This window comes from Haematobia irritans, chromosome 2, assembly GCF_050003625.1.
Source record: "Haematobia irritans isolate KBUSLIRL chromosome 2, ASM5000362v1, whole genome shotgun sequence".
Taxonomy (NCBI): domain Eukaryota; kingdom Metazoa; phylum Arthropoda; class Insecta; order Diptera; family Muscidae; genus Haematobia; species Haematobia irritans.
In genome coordinates this window covers 190,160,800-190,182,459 of record NC_134398.1, presented here as the reverse complement: position 1 = coordinate 190,182,459, position 21,660 = coordinate 190,160,800, and the positions used below count along the sequence as shown (strand labels likewise).

Here is a 21,660-nt window from a genome sequence, read left to right as displayed (position 1 = left end):
TTGACGACAGCAACAACTACAAGAGTATCAAATTTCCACTTGAAATATTTTCACATGTTAAAAGTGTTGAGTTGCGGTGAGTATTGCAACATGTTGGCTGCTCATTTTTAGATGTTCTTTGTCATGTGATTTGTTATGTCGCAGCTGTGAGTGTGAGATGTCAAATTAATATGCTTGGTTGGTTAAGTGGTTAGAAGAGAGAATAGGGGTGGGCGGGTGGTGATTGTCTGACGACAATCGAAGTGAAAAATTATCACAAATTATTATAAAATAACGATGACTTTCATGTCTCACTCACACACACACACATATTAATGGTAGAGAATATCAGCTTACGAGTGACTTATAACCATATTTGATTGGATGTTAATGAGAAGTCATAAATTTCCAAGCTAAGTTATAACCAAATTTTTAGGTTATTACACTTATGGAAACGTTTTTCGTTTTTGTCGAAAATACATTAACGTCAGTTGTTACCGGGGAGTTTGTTAACATTGTTATTTATTGTGAATTTATTAGAAATTTTAAAAAGTGAAAATTTTAGTGCATTGGTGCTTCTTATTAATTTTTTGTTTTTGTTTTTTTTTTAAGTGTTTTTTTTATATTTATGTATATCTTTTGGTAGTGTTTTTTTTTTTGATTCTTTTTTGTTAGTGTTTGAATTGTTTTTCAACTTACGTTTCATTTGTATGAAATTTAAATTATCTATGGATCTTAAAACGGAAGCATCATCCAGGGTCAAATCCACAATGGGTGATACACGGGGTGCAGCATTTGTAACTTCCTGATGCCAAGTCATATCGGTGTTGGAAACTCGATTTATTAGCATTGAGCCAACCTGGAAAAAAATTAATCAGAAACAAGTTAATTATTTTTTGTGGAAAGCACATAACATTTTAATAGAATTTTGAAAATTATTGATTTAAAATATATTATTATATATTGATTTAAAAATTTAATTGGTTCAACTAATTTGTAGAAATTACACAAAATTTTAATTGAATCTTGAAAATTATTGATATAAAAATTTAATTGGTTCAACTAATTTGTTATTTAAAACTAGAATCAATCACGAAATGCGAGACTACTCTGAAAGAAGCGATTTCTTTTCTGAGGAACGAAATTAAAAAGTTTTCTTTAACAGCAAATAAAACAAGTATATACGGCCGTAAGTTCGGCCAGGCCGAATCTTATGTACCCCCCACCATGGATTGCGTAGAATCTTCTACGAAAGACTGTAATCCACAATCGAATTAATTGGGTTGTGGTATCTTAAAACTTCTTAACATCGTTTTCTAAATTGTGAATTAGTCAATACGTGGTATATATTAGACAAAAAAGGTATGTATAGGTAAGTCTACAAATAATTACGAATCGATATGGACTTTTGCACGGTACGTAGAGAGCCAGAATTGAAATAGGGGGGTCGCTTATATGGGCGCTATATACAATTATGAACTTGATATGGACCAATTTTTGTGTGATTGGGGATCGATTCATCTGAGGGCTATATATAACTATAGACCAATATGGACCTAGCTAGGCATGGTTGTTAACGGCCATATACTAGCACAATGTACCAAATTTCAACCAGATCGGATGAATTTTGCTTCTCCAAAAGACACCGTAGGTCAAATCTGGGGATCGGTTTATATGGAGGCTAAATATTATTATGGACTGATATGAACCAATTCTTGCATGGTTGTTGGATACCATATACTAACATCACGTACCAAATTTCAACCGAATCGATTGAATTTTGCCGAATTTTGAATTTTTTATAGCCGAGTCCGAACGGCGTTCCACATTGCAGTGAAACCAATTAGAGAAGCATTGAACTCCTCAGAAATGTCACCAGCATTACTGAGGTGGGATAATCCACCGCTGAAAAACTTTTTGATGTTCGGTCGAAGCAGGAATCGAACCCACGAACTTGTGTATGCAAGGCGGGCATGCTAACCATTGCACCACGGTGGCTCCCAGATAACTTCGACCAACTCTTGCATTGGTGTTTGAGGCCATATATTAATACCACGTACCAAATTTCAACAGAATCAGATGAATTTTGGTCTTCCAAGAGGCTCCGTAGGTCAAATCTGGTGATCGGTTTATATGGGGGCTATATATAATTATGGACCGATGTGGACCAATTTTTGCATGGTCATTAGAGACCATATACTAACACCATGTACGAAATTTCAGCCGGATCGGATGAAATTTGCTCTCCTAGAGGCTCCGCAAGCCAAATCGAGGGATCGGTTTATATGGGGGCTATATATAATTATTGTGGATCAATTCTGGCATGGTTGCTAGATTTTTGCATGCTAACCATTGCACCACGGTGGCTCCCAGATAACTTCGGCCAATTCTTGCATTGGTGTTTGAGGCCATATATTAACACCACGTACCAAATTTAAACTGAATCAGATGAATTTTGGTCTTCCAAGAGGCTCCGTAGGTCAAATCTGGTGATCGGTTTATATGGGAGTTATATATTATTATGGACCGATGTGGACCAATTTTTGCATGGTCATGGTATACTTACACCATGTACCAAATTTCAGCCGGACCGGATGAAATTTGCTTCTCGTAGAGGCTCCGCAAGCCAAATCGGAGGATCGGTTTATATGGGGGCTATATATAATTATTGACCGATGTGGACCAATTTTTGCATAGTTGTGGGAGACCATATACTTACACCATGTACCAAATTTCAGCCCGATTGGATAAAATTTGCTTCTCTTAGAGGCTCCGCAAGCGAAATGTGGGGATCGGTTTATATGGGGGCTATATATAATTATGGACCGATGTGGACCAATTTTTGCGTGGTCATTAGAGACCATATACTAACACCATGTTCCAAATTTCAGCCGGATCGGATGAAATTTGCTTCTCCTAGAGGCTCCGCAAGCCAAATCGGGGGATCGGTTTATATGGAGGCTATATATAATTATTGACCGATGTGGACCAATTTTTGCATGGTCATTAGAGACCATATACTAACACCATGTTCCAAATTTCAGCCGGATCGGATGAAATTTGCTTCTCCTAGAGGCTCCGCAAGCCAAATCGGGGGATCGGTTTATATGGAGGCTATATATAATTATTGACCGATGTGGACCAATTTTTGCATAGTTGTTAGAGACCATATACTAACACCATGTACCAAATTTCAGCCGGATCGGATGAAATTTGCTTCTCCTAGAGGCTCCGCAAGCCAAATCGAGGGATCGGTTTATATGGGGGCTATATATAATTATTGACCGATGTGGATCAATTTTTGCATAGTTGTTAGAGACCATATACTTACACCATGTACCAAATTTCAGCCGGATTTGGGGCCAAATCCGAAGCCAAATTTGGGGGTCCGTTTATATGGGGGCTATACGTAAAAGTGGACCGATATGGCCCATTTTCAATACCATCTGACCTACATCAATAGCAACTACTTGAGCCAAGATTCAAGTCGATAGCTTGTTTCGTTCGGAAGTTAGCGTGATTCAATAGACGGACGGACCGACATGCTCAGATCGACTGAGAATTTCACCACGACCCAGAATATATATACTTTATGGAGCCTTAGAGCAATATTTCGATGTTTTACAAACGGAATGACAAAGTTAATATACCCCCCATCCTATGGTGGAGGATATAAAAAATTAAATGTAATCGTTAAATAGCTTATTATTATTTCGGTTTTACTATTTTCTCTTAAAGAAAATACTTTATAAAAAAGGGGAATTTCGTTTGTCCAAAATTTCTTTTCAGGGGAAAATATTTTTTTTTTTTTTGGTGTATAGAGCCACAAGTCGAATATCATTTGTACTGAAAACCATGGAATTCGTAGTTTACAGGTTTTGAAGAAATTCATTTTTTCAAAACCAATTTTTTTTACTTACCTGTAAAAATGCAGCACTATCAGTCTCTTTTAACGCTTCAATGCAGAATTGTATGAGGCCTGTGGTTTGTTGAAGTTTTCCCGTACAATTTGATTGTTGATCCTGCAAACGAAAATCCAAAACAAAAACTCAGTCAGAAATCCCTAAAAATTTTTGTATAAAACCACCACGCCAACTTACCTTTAAAATTCGTATTTTTGTTTCCTTATCCATACGTATGGCCTCCAGAAGATATTGACGACGATCATGTATGGCTTGAATAAGGGCTTCACATTGGGCAATAACCAGTCTTTCGAATTCTATACAGGATTCCTATAGAAACACAAAATAAAAAAAAAAAAAACAACCGATAAAAAATCATCATCATCATAAATTGAATTGAAAGTTTTTTAAAAATAAATTCAAAGATTTAATTAAAAAATGTTTTTCTCTCAAGTCAGGCGACAAAACGAAGGAAGAACAAAAACGAAAACACAATTGAACATAAAAAAAGAAAATTGCAAGAAAGTCCTAAGGAGCCACAGTAGAAAGAAAATCTTTATGAAGAAGATAAAGTTTTACACTGAGAAAAAGTAGGGAAGAATAGAAAAAAAACTCGATCTGCATAAATCAGATCTCAGAGAACATTTTGTATATTTCTTTAATATTGGCATAATGTACCCCGGATACTGACTTGTGTCCAAATTGTCTTAGTTTGAAAAATTCTCCATTTTTGAAGGCTATCTATTTTAGAGTGGCATTATCTTACAAAGAGAAAACATTTTCAATTTAATTATTTTTTTTTCTGCATGTGTTTTAGGTTTTCCTCGTAAAAACTTGCAACTTAATTTCTTGAAGTTGACTTTAGTGCTTTTTCTGTTGTCCTTTATACTTTGTTTCTTTTCATCTTAACCAGGTAATGTTCGTATGCATCCTTTTGACAGAAAACTTTTTTATTCTTATTAACATGAATTGTAATTTGTCTGGACCTCGAAATCCAAAGGGAGCGTTTTACAAAGGTAACCGTAACACGGAAGTTGCGTATAGACGACTTCTCTAAGACGCCTTTTGTAAATAATATTTATATACTAAGAAAGAGAGGAAGGATTCCATGCAATGACGCTAATGCTGCGGTGGTGATTTTATTAGGAAAATTTCAAAGGAAATGTAACACTGGTTTGCAAAGACGAAATGTAGAAAATATTAAAATAGTAATTTGTGAACCCAATGTCTCACTATTGGAAATTAGAAAAGGTGAAAAATACCAGGGTGGCTGGCAGCTCCGTTCCTTATTTTGAGAATCACCCTGTGAACCTGAGCTTCTTCCAAGCACTAGGGTATCCCGCTAAGCCATTCTGTCGTTGTTGCAAATGATTGTTTGGCCAATATATCTAAGGACAGTAGATGCAACATCGCATTAAGGGAATATGTAGCTGTGCCACTAAACGCGTCTAAGTTTCACAAATACTTTATTCGCTGATTTTCTTCTAAAATCGTCCAGCTAATCGAATTCTAAAGTGCTGGCCATCATACTATACGATCATATATTTCAAGTTTTGAGTCCCAGGCGAAAATTTACTCTTGACACTGTTTGGCCAAGAAATTTTGCGAATAAATTTAAGGGAGACCCAGATGCCTAACCCCCTTCTTGCTTGGTAGGAGCAATCATATTACTTTTTTTCGTGTAAAGTTCCACGTAAATCGGAGTAAAACGTTGGCCTATGTGATCATATAAGTTCAAATCGAAATTATGATATATGGGAGCTATATCTAAATCTGCAACAATTTCAACTAAATTTGGCACACTTCACGACAACGAATTATATTCCTTGTGAAAAATTTAAAGCACATCAAGATAAAACTCTATCTCTTAGTGCCATATAAGTGCATATTTGGCGAAAGATATATATGACATCTATATAAAAATCGGAGCCGATTTCGAAAATCTATTCTGAACCAAAACACAAATTTGTGCCAATTTGAAGTCCATTAGGCTAAAACTTCGATCACAAACATGTGTTCACAGACTGACGGACGGACTGACTCCATCGACTCGGGACATGGTTGCCAATCGAACCAAAACTAATCTACCAAAATTTCGAGAAAATTTTACAAAAAAAAAAAAACACTAAACAAAATTTTCTTAGCAAATGTTTATTTCTAAATAAAAATCTGTCAAAAAAATAGAAATAGAAAATTTTGTCAAAATTGTGTTTCTATCGAAATTTTTGTCAAAACTTTATTTCTACAGAAAATTTTGTCAAAGTTTTATTTCTATAAAAAAATTTTGTCATCATTTTATTTCTATAGAAAATTTGTATTTTTTTTATTTCTATAGAAATTTTTGGTTGTTTTTTTTTTTTTTTTGTCAAATTTTCGTCAAAACTTTATTTCCACAGAAAATTTTGTCAAAATTTATTTGTATAGAAAATTTTGTCAACATTTTATTTGTACAGAAAATTTGGCAAAAATTTGTTTCTATAAAATATTTTTTATTTTTATTTCAATAGAAAATTTTGTAAAATTTTATTTCTATAGAAAATTTTGTCAAAGTTTTATTTCTATAGAAAATATATTTCGACATAAGCCGGCTATCATGTAAGACCTTTTTCGGAAGGTTCAAGTGTGGTTCACTTTTGGGTTTAGTGAACTGCCTGAATTTATTCTGATAATTGGTTGATAGTTTTGCTGCAAGTAGAGGATGCTGTTGAGGAATGTAGTAATTCCGAAACGTGCGTCCACCCAACCATCTTGCAGTCTACAGGGCTTTGCCGAAATAAATTTGACAAACATTATTTTTCTCTGTTGGTTAAGCTACACTTGTAGTTTAGTCAATGCATGGTTTTAAGCTGAAATCAAAAAACAAAACAACAACAACGAAAATTTTGTCGAAATTTTATTTCTATTGAAAATTTGTCAATTTGTTTTATTTCTATAGAAATTTTTGTCAAAACTTTATTTCCACAGAGAATTGTTAAAATTTTATTTGTGTAAAGGGTGATACGGTCAAAATTTGGTCAATATAAACTTGACGTTTTTCTTTCAATTTGGCATTTAAAAAACCTGAACACCCTCATTTTGAAGGTGTGTGTGTGTAGAATGTTGCTCCTATTTTGATTTTGGAATTCACTCTTCAGTTGTCAAAATGCCGTACAAGCAAGAAGAGCAGCGTATCAAAATTTTGCTCGCGCATCGCGAAAATCCGAGCTACTCGCACGCAAAGCTGGCAAAATCGCTAAAAGTTGCCAAATCAACCGTTACAAATGTAATTAAAGTGTTTGGGGAACGTTTGTTGACAGCCAGGAAGTCTGGATCGGGGGGAAATCGAAAACCGGAAGCCGCTGAGACGACAAAGAGAGTTGCCGGTAGTTTCAAGCGAAAATCCCGGAGGCTGTACACGACAATGCTGACGAAGTTTGACGGCGTGGTAATGGACGACGAAACCTACGTCAAAGCCGACTACAAGCAGCTTCCGAGACAGTAGTTTTATACGGCAAAAGGAAGGGGAAAGGTAGCAGATATTTTCAAGCACATAAAACTGTCAAAGTTCGCAAAGAAATATCTGGTTTGGCAAGCCATCTGTACCTGTGGCTTGAAAAGCAGCATTTTCATAGCTTCCGGGACTGTCAACCAAGAAATTTACGTGAAAGAGTGTTTGAATAAACGTCTGCTGCCTTTCCTGAAGAAACACGGTTGTTCCGTACTGTTTTAGCCGGATTTGGCATCTTGCCTGTACGGTAAAAAGGCCATGGAGTGGTACGCCGCCAACAACGTGCAGGTGGTTCCCACACTCAAAAAAAACTGAACTCTCTATTTCACTAAAGCCAATTTAACTTTATTTTAGTTCATGGAATTATTATGTTTGGAGAAAGTTTCCTCTACTCTAATAATTTTTTGTGTACGTTAGTTAAATTAACTAAAACCCAGGAAAAAAATATACACAAATGAAGGATAAAGATTAACTAAATTTGTGTCTTCCACAAAATAGTTCAATATTTCTTTAAATTTGTAAATTTTACTACAAATGCGTTCATCATGAACTTCGTATGTCACTAAAGACATTCTTGCAATTTTGAACTCCAATTTTTTCCTTCAAACTACAAAGTTTTCTTTAACAAGTGAAAAAACTTAATTATGTCTAATAAATTTTCTTGAATTTGTCGAAAAATATTTACTTATTTTTATGACATCGGCGTGATGCCAGCGTTTGTTATACTGTTTAGTTAAAAATTTCTAAAAATATTCAAAATTTTCTAAAATTAACTGAAATTTTTCTTCCTGGTGGGTTCACTGTTTTTTCAGTGCAAGGACAAGAACCCTCCCAACATGCCAGAGCTCCGCCCAATTGAGAAATACTGGGCTATTGTCAAGCGGAACCTAAAGAGGACCAAAAAAAACTGCTAAGGACGAGCAGCTGTTCAAGGCAAACTGGCTTTCTGCGGCGAAGAAGGTGGACAAGGTGGCTGTACAAAATCTGATGGCAGGTGTCAAGCGTGAGGCGCGGCAATTCTATCTGAATATTTTTCCTGAATTTTATACTAATTGAACTTGAAAAAGATATTTAATTTGATTTTTTAAATAAACGATTTCACCGATTTACACGCGTTTTCCCTTGACCAAATTTTGACCGCATCACCCTTTAGAAAATTTTGTCAACATTTTATTTGTATAGAAAAGTTTGTTAAAAATTTGTTTCTATAAAACATTTTGTCAAAATTTTATTTCTATAGAAAATTTTGTCAAAATTTAATTTCAATAGAAAATTTAGTCAAAGTGTTATTTCTGTAGAATTTTTTGTCGAAATTTTATTTCTATTGAAATTTTGGTCGAAATTTTATTTCTATAGAAAATTTGGTCGAAATTTTATTTCTGTAGAAAAATTGGTCGAAATTTTATTTCTATAGAAAATTTGGTCGAAATTTTATTTCTATAGAAAACTTTGTCAAAATTTTATTTCTATAGACAATTTTATCAAAATTTTATTTCTATGGAAAATTTTGTCAAGATTTTACTTCTATCAAAAGTTTTGTCAAAATATGATTTCTATAGAAAATTTTGTCAAACTTTTAGTTTTATAGATTTTTTTGTTTTAAATTTTCTTCTATAGAAATTTTAGTCAAAATTTTATTTCCATAAAATATATAAAAATTTGTTTCTATAAAATATTTTGTCAAAATTTTATTTCTATAGAAAATTTGGTCGAAATTTGATTGCTATAGGAAATTTGGTCGAAATTTTATTTCTATAGAAAATTTGGTCGAAATTTTATTTCTATAGAAAATTTTGTCCAAAATTTATTTCTATAAAATTTTTTGTCAAAATTTTATTTTCATAGAAAATTTTGTCGAAATTTTATTTCTATTGAAAATATCTGCAAAATTTTTTCTCTAGAAAATTTTTAGAAAATTTTGTTTCCATTGAAAAAAAATTTATTTCTATGGAAAATTTTCAAAATTTTATTTCTATAAAAGATTTTTCCAAAATTGTATTTCTGTACACCCCCCAAAACATCGCTTCTGTAACATATGGCCCAAACACATTTTGCTTCAAAATATTGTTTGTATTGTTCAAACATATTATGTTTCAACTTAGTTATACACTGGTAGAAAAAAAATTTAATGAAATTTTCTTTGCGTATAAATATTTTTAAGGCGCCAATTGGTTACTTCCATTCATTTACTTGCAGCATACTCTGTAGGTCTCTCTTTCTAAACACACATATGTTGTTTATAGGCTATTTTAAAATTAATATATTTTATATATTACAAGCATTTTATATTTACAAGCATTTTATGTCCCATACATAATATGTTGTAACATATTAGCATATACACTGAAAAAAAGCCTACTCGGTTCCAAAGATTTTGTCTTTACTTTAAAAAATTTGGTATTGATTCCGAGCCAAAGAAGCGGAGAATACAAGTAAGGATACTTTTAAGACACAATTCTCTTTTAAATTTAGGTTTTGTGTACTTGCTTCTAGGAAGCAAATTTTAATTTTTCGCTTTCTCAGCTTTTTTTCTTCATATGCTATCAAAGTCCTTTAAAAACGAGTTAACGGCAACTTTATTTTCCAAATTAGGACTCGACTTCCAGTAGAAATTATGCTATGTTTGAAGTAAAAAACTTCTTTAAAATAAAGTTTTGAAAAACATGTCCTATATTTGAACGATTTTTTGCTTTGTAGTAAAGATGCAAAAAGACAACAAATGTAAAGACAATTTCACTAAATTTAAAGAATTTTTCTGAATTATTAAAGTCAAGTTGACCTTAGCCTATAACTTTTTTCTTTCATGTTAAGATACCCATTTTTAAGTCAAATCACTTAATTATAAGGAAAATACGACTTCATTGAAAAGTTTATCGACTTTTGGACAAGGAAAATAACTTTATTTTAGAGAAATGCGTCTTCTATGCTAAGCAAAATTTGTATTCGTATTTTAAAGACATGAAATCTTTGACTTCACGACAATATTTTTTTCAGTGTATGTCTCAAACATGTAATGCTAGTTTATGAACATTATATGCTTGCATTCAAAAATGTTGTGTTGAAAAATGTGAGTTCCAAACATATAATTCTTACATCCAAACATATGAAAAACAGTCTTTTTTGTCCGTGTAGAAAAAAAGTTGTTAATATTAAAGTTTGTAATATTTTCCTCAATCTACCACAACATCAAGAATTCCACCAAACTGCCAAACAGTAAGAAATCTACCATTTTTGGTAGAATTGCATCCGTTCGCAGGGGTCGACTCTGAGGATTATTGCAAAAGACACCATTTCTCTATCTCGTATCCATCTGGGTATTGCAAACATATGCACTAACTTCTAATACCCTGTTCCACAGTGTGACACAGGTTATAAAAAGAATTGTTCGACTAGCGACAGTCGCTTTGGTTGTGTTTGCAAAAAAAAAGTAACATTAAGCTGAGAATCGTTTACTTTAAGACGAAGTGTCACAAAAAGTGACACTTCAATTCAAAGTATTTAACATTAATCTTAATGTAAAATCGAGCGGCACTCAGGTCCTGAACATGTCCTTACCCGAGGGTTCATGGGTAATATGTTAGCATGGAAACAAATTTAACATACAAATTCGCATTTAATCCACTGTTTGTTTAAGTTAATTATCCTCGTATTTACCAACTCCATCCTAATTAAAAATGAAACTTACAAATAAAATTCCTGCAATAAACTGGACAGAGAGAGAGAGCGAAAAACCCATAAAAACTAGATCTTAATATCTTTTGAAAATTACATCTGTTTTATGATGTTGTTGTTGTTGTTTTACGTCTTGCAAAGAGCCACTTTCGTGAGAACAGTCAACATTTACTTAATTAAGATATTAAGTCGTGTGCAACTTTATTATTTTAAGCTTAAAAAATTAAAGGCATGTGTCTTATACGTACAACCATAGTGATTTGCTCTCTCTCTCTCTCTCGTTCTCTTGGTGGCCTACACTTTATGTAGAAAACCCTAAAGGCCCAAAATAAAAAGCAAATAAACCATTTTTATACTGTTTGCCATCAAAACTCTTAAAGGAGACGCCTGCGATGGAACCGCTTGTCTTTTTTTCCATTTGTTTCTTTTTTTGGTTTTGTGCCTAAAGGGGCTTTCAGTTTCTTTGACTTTTGAGATATGATTTCAAAAATAAAACCTGGAACTGTAAGAGATGCTTGGGACTATCTGTCCCCCTCCTCCTATCGTTGAACTGATAAAATAAAGATGCAAACGAGGAGTTGCCAACAACAAAAAAAAAGAAAGAAAATGCAAACTTACCGTTACTTTATCACTCATCCCTTTTAGCCGTTGTATGAATTCTGTTGTTGAACGTGCCTTTTCTGACAATTGTTGCAGATTGTGTGAAAGTTCCGTCTGTAAAAAAACGAAGAGAAGATAAAAACACCAGTGAGACATTAGTGACAAATTACATGGCAAATAACAATAACAAAAAAATAGTATGAAGAGAGAAAGCTGTAAGTCCCTTCGAACCATATAAGAGTCATATATATATATGAGAAATATTACTTTGTCGAAAAAATAACACATTTAGATATAAAGACACTGTGAAAAATATTTTCGTAGTTTTTTTGGGACAGGGTTTCCACATGGGACACTGAAAAAAATATTTACCTAATATAAAAGACAATCCCCCCTAAATTTTATAAAACGCAATTTACGCAATATTAAATTTCTTAAAAAACAAGTGAGTAAAGTAGAGAGTCAGACGGGGCCGACTATATCATACCCTAAACCACCCCTACTGAATTAATTAACATTGTTTGTGGGGTATCAATGGTATAGGTTTGGGGAAAACCGCATTTCCATATTTAAGGGGTACATGGGAGTCTATCACAATATGAACATAAATGTCTGATATTAGGAGCTATAGATGATTCTGAACCTATATAATTAGGAAGCCACTAATATTGAGTCCATTATTAAAAAACAGGAAATTGCTCAATTCGTGTGGATAATAAATCCAAATTTCTGAAAATAGGGCAATACATTTATGTAATAGCTACATGTACGTTTAAATACGGTCGGCTAATACATGTACATTTAAAATTTAAGCAACATTGTAAGAGTATTATGGCCAAAATCGATCGATGCTTATATATGGGAACTATATCTAAATCTGAACCGATTTGTATGATATTTTCGAGATTTGGTTTATACCACAGAAGGTTTACCTTGTGCTAAATTAGAGTAAGATTGGGTGTTTAATAAGGCTATTGTGGTCAAAAATAAAGTTATAAGGGGCAAATTTTTGAAAAACGGACGATACATATATATGGCAGCTATATATAAATCTGAACCGTTTGGATTATATTTTGCAGCTTTTGTTCATATTACAGGAGATTACCTTTTGCTAAATTTTAGTAAGATCGGTTAATAAATGAGGCCACTATGGTCAAAAATAAGGTTATAAGGGGCAAATTTTCGAAAATCGGGCGTTACATGTATATGGGAACTATATCTAAATCTGAACCGATTTCGATGATATTTGGCACACTTAAAGGGTGGTCAATTGAATTACCTTGTGACAAATTTGATGCCAAACGGTTAGTAAATGTGCGCAATCGAAATCGGGCGATACATATGGGAGCTAACAGGTTGGCTGATAAGTCCCCGTTCTGACACATAGATGGCGTCGCTAGTATTAAATGCATATTATTTTTATATAGTACCAACCTTCAAATGATTCGTGTGAAAATTTGACGCCTGTAAGTCAATTAGTTTGTGAGATAGAGTGTCTTTTGTGAAGCAACTTTTGTTATTGTGAAAAAAATGGAAAAAAAGGAATTTCGTGTTTTGATAAAGTACTGTTTTCTGAAGGGAAAAAATACGGTGGAAGCAAAAACTTGGCTTGATAATGAGTTTCCGGACTCTGCCCCAGGGAAATCAACAAATCAACAATAATTGATTGGTATGCAAAATTCAAGCATGGTGAAATCAGCACGGTGAACGGTGAACGTAGTGGACGCCCGAAAGAGGTGGTTACCGACGAAAACATCAAAAAAATCCACAAAATGATTTTGAATGACCGTAAAATGAAGTTGGTCGAGATAGTAGAGGCCTTAAAGATATCAAAGGAACGTGTTGGTCATATCATTCATCAATATTTGGATATGCGGAAGCTCTGTGCAAAATGGGTGCCGCGCGAGCTCACATTTGACCAAAAACAACAACGTGTTGATGATTCTGAGCGGTGTTTACAGCTGTTAACTTGTAATACACCCGAGTTTTTCCGTCCATATGTGACAATGGATGAAACATGGCTCCATCACTACACACCTGAGTCCAATCGACAGTCGGCTGAGTGGACAGCGACCGGTGAACCGTCTCCAAAGCGTGGAAAGACTCAAAAGTCCGCTGGCAAAGTAATAGCCTCTGTTTTTTGGGATGCGCATGGAATAATTTTTATCGATTATCTTGAGAAGGGAAAAACCATCAACAGTGACTATTATATGGCGTTATTGGAGCGTTTGAAGGTCGAAATCGCGGCAAAACGGCCCCATATGAAGAAGAAAAAAGTGTTGTTCCACCAAGACAACGCACCGTGCCACAAGTCATTGAGAACGATGGCAAAAAATCATGAGTTGGGCTTCGAATTGCTTCCCCACCCACCGTATTCTCCAGATCTGGCCCCCAGCGACTTTTTCTTGTTCTCAGACCTCAAAAGGACGCTCGCAGGGAAAAAATTTGGCTGCAATGAAGAGGTGATCGCCAAAACTAAGGCCTATTTTGAGGCATAACCGAAGGAGTACTACCAAAATGGTATCAAAAAATTGGAAGGTCGTTATAATCGTTGTATCGCTCTTGAAGGGAACTATAATAATAAAAACGAATTTTGACAAAAAAATGTGTTTTCCTTTGTTATACCGGGGACTTATCAGCCAACCTGTTATATCTAAAGTTGATCCGATTTTTTCCAAATTCAATAGAGTTCATCCTTGTGCCAAAAAAGTGCTATAACCAAATTTCATTAAAATTTTTTAATAATTGCGGACAATAAATACATGGACGGACACCAAGCGCTAGATCGACTCAGGAGGTGATTCTGAGTCGATCGGTATATATTCTATGGGGTTTAAAATCAATATTTCTGGTAGGCACAAATATTTAAAATGTTGCATATTTCTAGTAAAGTAAAGTAAAGTATGTTTTTGAAATTAGGCAATTTTTTCTTTAAATTAAAAACAAAAACATTTTGTTTCTGTAAAATAAAGATATTTTTATTAAAAAATTTTCTATATTTTAATTTTTTTTTTTCAATAAATTTAGGACACGAATCTTTGCGTCCTTCCATTGAACTCATACATCTTAGAAGTAAGACAAATTTTCCTTAATGTAAAAAATTAATGAAGAAATTTTTATTATAAAATATTTAAAATTTGCGTGCCTCCATTACTAAAGTCGTATGTTTTTGAAGAAAGGCAATTTTTTTCTTCAATTAAAAACAAACCCATTTTTTCTTTAAAATAAAGAAATTTTTATTAAAAATTTCTTAATTTTATTTGAAGTAAAGCAATTTTTTCTTAAATCAAAAACCAAAAATTTTTTCTTCAAAAGTAAGAAATTTTTATTAAAACAATTATCTTTCTTTTTTTTCAATAAATTTAGAACCCGAATCTTTGCGTCTCTCCTTTAAAGTCATATGTCCTAGAAGTAAGGCAAATTTTACTTAAAGTAAAAAATTACGAAATTTTTATTAAAAAATGTTTCATTAACATACTTTTAAATACACAATCCACCATAGGATGGGGGTATATTAACTATGTCATTCTGTTTGTAACACATCGAAATATTGCTCTAATTCTGGGTCGTGGCGAAATTCTCAGTCGATATGAGCATGTCCGTCCGTCCGTCTGTTGAAATCACGCTAACTTCCGAACGAAACAAGCTGTCGACTTGAACCTTGGCATAAGTAGTTGTTATTGATGTAGGTCGGATGGTATTGCAAATGGGCCATATCGGTCCACTTTTACGTATAGCCCCCATATAAACGGACCCCCAAATTTGGCTTGGGGATCCTCTAAGAGAAGCAAATTTCATCCGATCCGGCTGAAATTTGGTACATGGTGTTAGTATGTGGTCTCCAACAACCATGCAGAAATTGGTCCACATCGCTCAATAATTATATATAGCCCCCATATAAACCGATCCCCCGATTTGGCTTGCGGAGCCTCTAAGACAAGCAAATTTCATCCGATCCGGCTGAAATTTGGTACATAGTGTTAGAGTATGGTCTTTAACAAGCATGCAAAAATTGGTCCATAATTATATATAGCCCCCATATAAACCGATACCCCGATTTGGCTTGCGGAGCCTGTAAGGGAAGCAAATTTTATCCGATCGGGCTGAAATTTGGTACATGGTGTAAGTATACCATGACCATGCAAAAATTGGTCCACATCGGTCCATAATAATATATAGCCCCCATATAAACCGATCACCAGATTTGACCTACGGAGCCTCTTGGAAGAACAAAATTCATCTGATTCAGTTGAAATTTGGTACGTGGTGTTAATATATGGCCTCAAACACCAATGCAAGAATTGGTCGAAGTTATCTGGGAGCCACCGTGGTGCAATGGTTAGCATGCAAAAATTGGCCCACATCGGTCCATAATTATATATAGCCCCCATATAAACCGATCTCCCGATTTGGTTTTCGGAGCCTCAAAGAGAAGCAAATTTCATCCGATCCGGCTGAAATTTGGTACATGGTCTATATACAAAAATTGGTTCACATCGATCAATAATTATATATAGCCTCCATATAAACCGATCCCCCGATTTGGCTTGCGGAGCCTCTAGGAGAAGCAAATTTCATCCGATCCGGCTGAAATTTGGTACATAGTGTTAGTATATGGTCTCTAATGACCAAGCAAAAATTGGTCCACATCGGTCAATAATTATATATAGCCCCCATATAAACCGGTCACCAGTTTTGACCTCCGGAGCCTTTTGGAAGACCAAAATTCGTCTGATTCAGTTGAAATTTGGTACATGGTGTTAATATATGGACTCAAACACCAATGCAAAAATTGGTCGAAATCGGTCCATAATTATATATAGCCCCCATATAAACCGATCACCAGATTTGACCTCCGGAGCTTCTTGGAAGAGCAAAATTCATCCGATTCGGTTTAAATTTGGTACGTGATGTTAGTATATGGTATCCAACAACCATGCAGAAATTGGTTCATATCAGTGCATAATTATATATAGCCCTCATATAAACCGATCCCCAGATTTGACCTCCGGTGCCTTTTGGAGAAGCAAAATTCATCCGATCTGGTTGAAATTTGGTACGAGGTGGTAGTATATGGCCGTTAACAACCATGTCTAACTAGGTCCATATCGGTCTATAGTTATATATAGCCATCAGATAAATCGATCCCCAATCACACAAAAATTGGTCCATATCAAGTTCATAATTGTGTATAGCCCCCATATAAGCGACCGCCATATTTCAATTCTGGCTCTTTACGTACCATGCAAAAGTCCACATCGATTCGTAATTATTTGTAGACTTACATACCTTTTTGTCTAATATATACCACGTGTGGACTAACTCACAATTTAGAAAACAATGTTAAGAAGTTTTAAGATAACACAACCCAAGTAATTCGATTATGGACGACAGTCTTTCGTAGAAGTTTCTACGTAATCCATGGTGGAGGGTACATAAGATTCGGCTTGGCCGAACTTACGGTCGTATATACTTGTTGTTTCATTAAATTTAAAACACTTTGAAATTTGCGTCACTTTGAAATAATGCATTTTTTTAAACCATTATTATATTTATTTTAAATTTTCTTTCATTAAATTTGGAACATTAACCGTTATACGAATGTAAGGCGAGAATGCCAAACATACCACTAAGGTGGCTATCAAATACCTCAATAAAATGGTTGCCCTTCTTCAGTTTATTCAGTTTGGTTCAGTGTATAACTAGTGTATGAAACCCCTAAAGCTACAATGGGTTCAGGAAGCGACAATGGTTCACAATATTTTTATGAAGTGTAAAAATAGCGTATAAAAATAGCGGTTTTCAAAAAAAGAATAGTATCCTTCTAAAAGACACCAAACAAAAAAAAAGAAGCGTTAGCTTTTGCTTTTTCATGATTTTGTGTATGCTTGTGGTCTTTATCATATATTCAGTGTAAAATTTCTTGCCATTTGTTCCGCCTGCGTGAATCATCATGGATAGCAAACTAAGAACCAGTGAACACCACTTGCACCGTCACAAAAAAAAACAGTTACCACAAAACAGCCCCAAGCTATCTTTCCATGGCAACGGGATTGCGGGATGCAGACGCATATTTACGGGCACACGTTTCTTCTATACATCCTCCTCTGAGTTGCCGATTTTACAATGAACACAAAAAGGCGTGAAATGGAAACGTTGGTCGCACACAACCAACGGAAATAAAATGTTGATGAATTACAATAAAAAGAAACGACATTTTACCATTTGCCGCAAACTATAAAAATATAAACGAAATTATTCAAATAAAAATGAATACTGCAGAGGAAAGTGTTGAATGATAAACTAACAATCGTCATATGGAATATTATGAGACCATTTAAAATTTAAACGCAAATTAAGAAAATATTTTTTTATGGTCTCAATAAATCATATGGAATATAAAGAGTTGTAACTTTTTGTGTGTGTTTTAAAGACTTAGTAGAGTGAATTAATATAAAAATTATATATATAATAAATCATAAAATGTTTAACGGAAATTCCTTACTATGCAAAACATAGTGTTACAAAAATAATGGCATACTTGTGGGCGCTAACAAAAATAAATCCATGTGGTATCTTTAAAACCAACACTTTATTCTTGATATAAAATAGTAGCATACTTGTGGGCGCTAACAAAAATAATCCCATTTGGGATTTTTAAAACTGCTACCGAAAATCCCAACTCTTTTTTTTAACAGTTTGTCATTCCGACCAACCATATATGTCGTTTCGCGAACTTTAGCTTCCTTTACTAATTTACTCTAACTTTAGGCAAATGAAATTTCAAATTAGTTCTTATGCATTAGCATGCCCTAATAGAATTTTGCATATCAAGAATAAATTAAATCAACGTGGCAACGAACCCAGAGTAAGCAATGCTATTGCAATGTTAGTTCTTTCCTTTTTGCTTTTTTTTAGGAGGAATTCCTTATAAGAAGCCGTAAATGTTGAAGACAGCAGTTGGCTTGGAATGGAACTTAATACATATCTTTGCATCACAGACGGTGTGGCATGAGTAACTCCAATAAGATAATAATCGCAGACACAATGGCACCACCATTTGGCATATATGCATATGCATGCGCCTCCAAGAAATAAATGCCTGGCTGATATTGAATTAAGTTTTGCATATGAAACGAAGTGATTTGGAAAATAGAACAAAAGCATTTTCATATTCAATCCGAACTTATATTTTTAAATTAAGAAAAAAAAGAAAAATAAATTAATGTAATTTTATATAATTAAGTTAAAAAATTAAAGTTTAATATAATTTAAAATTAATATTTAAAAAAATAATATTAACAAAAATAAAATTAATTTGTAACTGCTATATTTCTAAATTCCAAAAAAAAAATAACAATAATTAATGTAATTTTATTTAATTAAGTTAAAACAATTAAAATGTAATTAAATTTAAAATTTAATTTAGAATAATTTAAAATTATTATTAAAAAAAATAATCTTAAAAAAAAATAAAATTAATTTGAAACTGATAATCTAAACTAAATTTAATTTGTTTATAATAAATAAAATATATTTAAATTTAAATGAAAGCCAATTTTATTAATAAATTGAATTTTAATTTTCGTTTTATAAAACTGCTTTGTATTAAATTAAATTTTAAATACGGGATATGCCTGCCTCTAAGAAATAAATGACTGGCTGATACTGAAATAGACTTGCCAAAAAAATTACATGGTAGAGAAGACATAAGAAAAGTATTCGGATATGAAACATTAAGTTGAAAAAGAAACTTTAATGTAATTCTATTTCATTAAATTTAAAAAAAATGAAAACAATTTAAAATTTATAAAAAAAAAATAATTAAAATGTAATTAAACATAACAATCGAATTAGTAATAATTCAAATTAAATTTGAAATGGAAACTATTAATACTAAAAAAAAGAATTTTAAATAAAACGTAACGTTTTATTGTAAGCCTAACTAAGTTTTATTAAAATTTTAATTAAAACGTAGACAAAAATTAATTTTTATAATAAATTAAATTTAATTAAATCTAATTTAAATAATAAATTAAATTTAATTAAATCTAATTTAAATAATAAATTAAATTTATTTAAATTTTTAAACTAAATTTTAAATAACTAAAAGTAAATTTAAAATAAACAAACTAAATTAGAAATGAACCAATAAAAAATTCCAATGAAAACTTAAATAATTTTATTTATATAAAATTATAGAAAAATTAAAATATAAATAAAATTTAAATTAATGTTGATATAATATCAACTTAAATTATGATTTGACATAATTTAAAACAATATTTTAAAATAATATTAAAGCACATATTAAATAAACTAAAACTCATATTAAAATTAAAATAAAAAAAAATCATTTTCAAAATAAAAACCATAGAAAATAAATAAATTTAACTAAATTTTGAAAATAAATTAATTCGTTTGTGCTTAAATGAAACTCAAATTAATTTTGCTTTGTGAAATTTACTCACATTAAAATTTAATTATTTTAATACATTAACATTAAAAAAATAATCAACCCAAACTTGACGTTAAAATGTAAATGAATTAAAAAAATAATAATAAATTATAAAAAAATATTTAAAAATAATTTTGATGAAATTAAATTGATTACATTAAATTTTAATATACAATTTAAATTTAACACAAAGCCTAAACTAAAATGAAAATGACATAAAATTAAAAATAAAAAGTAATATAAAAATAAAATTTAATTTAAAAAAATAATTTCATTTCTTTATAATACATTAATTTAAATGTTTTTAAATAATAAAAATTGCAAATAAATATAGTTTTGTCATGATCTTTAACAAAATCATATTTAAAATAATTTAAAATTAATATTAAAAATAAAAAAACAAACTGAAATATAATATATATAAATAAACAGAAATTAGAAATTTAAAAATGTGTGAAATTTACTCACATTAAATTAAAATTTAATTATTTTAAATTTTAAACAAAGTTTTAGTACAATTTTGAAACAATACATTAAAATTAAGGTAAATAACATAAGATAAAAATATAAACTCAAGTTCATTTATTTTAATAACATATTCAACTAATTTAAATTGAAATAAAATTAATTTAATATCATATTCTCAAATTAAATAACGAATTAAAATAATTTAAATTAAACTTGTAATTAAAATTAAATTTTAATAAAACATTGAAAAAAAATTCAACCCAAATTTGACGTTAAAATGTAATTAAATTAAAAATATAATAATTTATAAAAAAAATATTTAAAAATAATTTTGATGACATTAAATTGATTAAATTAAGTTTTAACATACAATTTAAATTTAACACAAAGCCTTAACTAAAATGAAAATACATAAAATTAAAAATAAAAAGTAATATAAAATAAAATTTAGTTAAAAAAAATAATTTCATTTTTTTATAATACATTAATTTAAAATTTTTTTAAATAAAAAAAATTTTAAAAAAATTTAGTTTTGTCATGAACTTTAAAGTCAACTTCAAAGTCATATTTAAAATAATTTAAAATTAATATTAAAAATAAAAAACAAACTGAAATATAATATATATAAATAAACAGAAATTAGAAATTTAAAAATTTGTTAAATTTACTCACATTAAAATTTAATTATTTTAAATTTTAAACAAAATTTTAGTACAATTTTAAAACATTACATTAAAATTAAGGTAAATAACATAAGATAAAAATATAAACTCAAGTTCATTTATTTTAATAACAAATTCAACTAATTTAAATTGAAATAACATTAATTTAATGCCATGTTTTCAAATTATATAAAAAATTTAAATTATTTAAATTAAACTTGTAATTAAAATTAAATTTTAATAAACAATAAAAAATAATTAACCCACAACTGCCGCTAAAATGTAATTAAATTAAAAATAAAAACAAGTTATAAAAAAATATTTAAAAATAATTTTTATGAAATTAAATTGATTAAATTAAATTTTAACATACAATTTAAAATTAACACAAAGCCAAAACTAAAAAGAAAATGACATAAAATTAAAAATAAA

At 31.2% G+C, this 21,660-nt stretch overlaps 1 protein-coding gene across 2 annotated transcripts in view; it reads right to left on the bottom strand.

Moving 5' to 3' along the window:
- The window catches only part of Trim9 (E3 ubiquitin-protein ligase Trim9), a 751,598-nt gene that overhangs the window by 47,166 nt on the left and 682,772 nt on the right, over positions 1 to 21,660 (bottom strand). For both annotated transcript variants that reach the window (XM_075297069.1, XM_075297070.1), the window contains exons 6-9: positions 11,659 to 11,754; positions 4,080 to 4,211; positions 3,900 to 4,001; positions 679 to 838 (exon numbers count right to left, since the gene is read on the bottom strand). In XM_075297069.1, the coding sequence (XP_075153184.1) occupies positions 679 to 838; positions 3,900 to 4,001; positions 4,080 to 4,211; positions 11,659 to 11,754 (490 nt within the window). The remainder of the gene's footprint in view (positions 1 to 678; positions 839 to 3,899; positions 4,002 to 4,079; positions 4,212 to 11,658; positions 11,755 to 21,660) is intronic.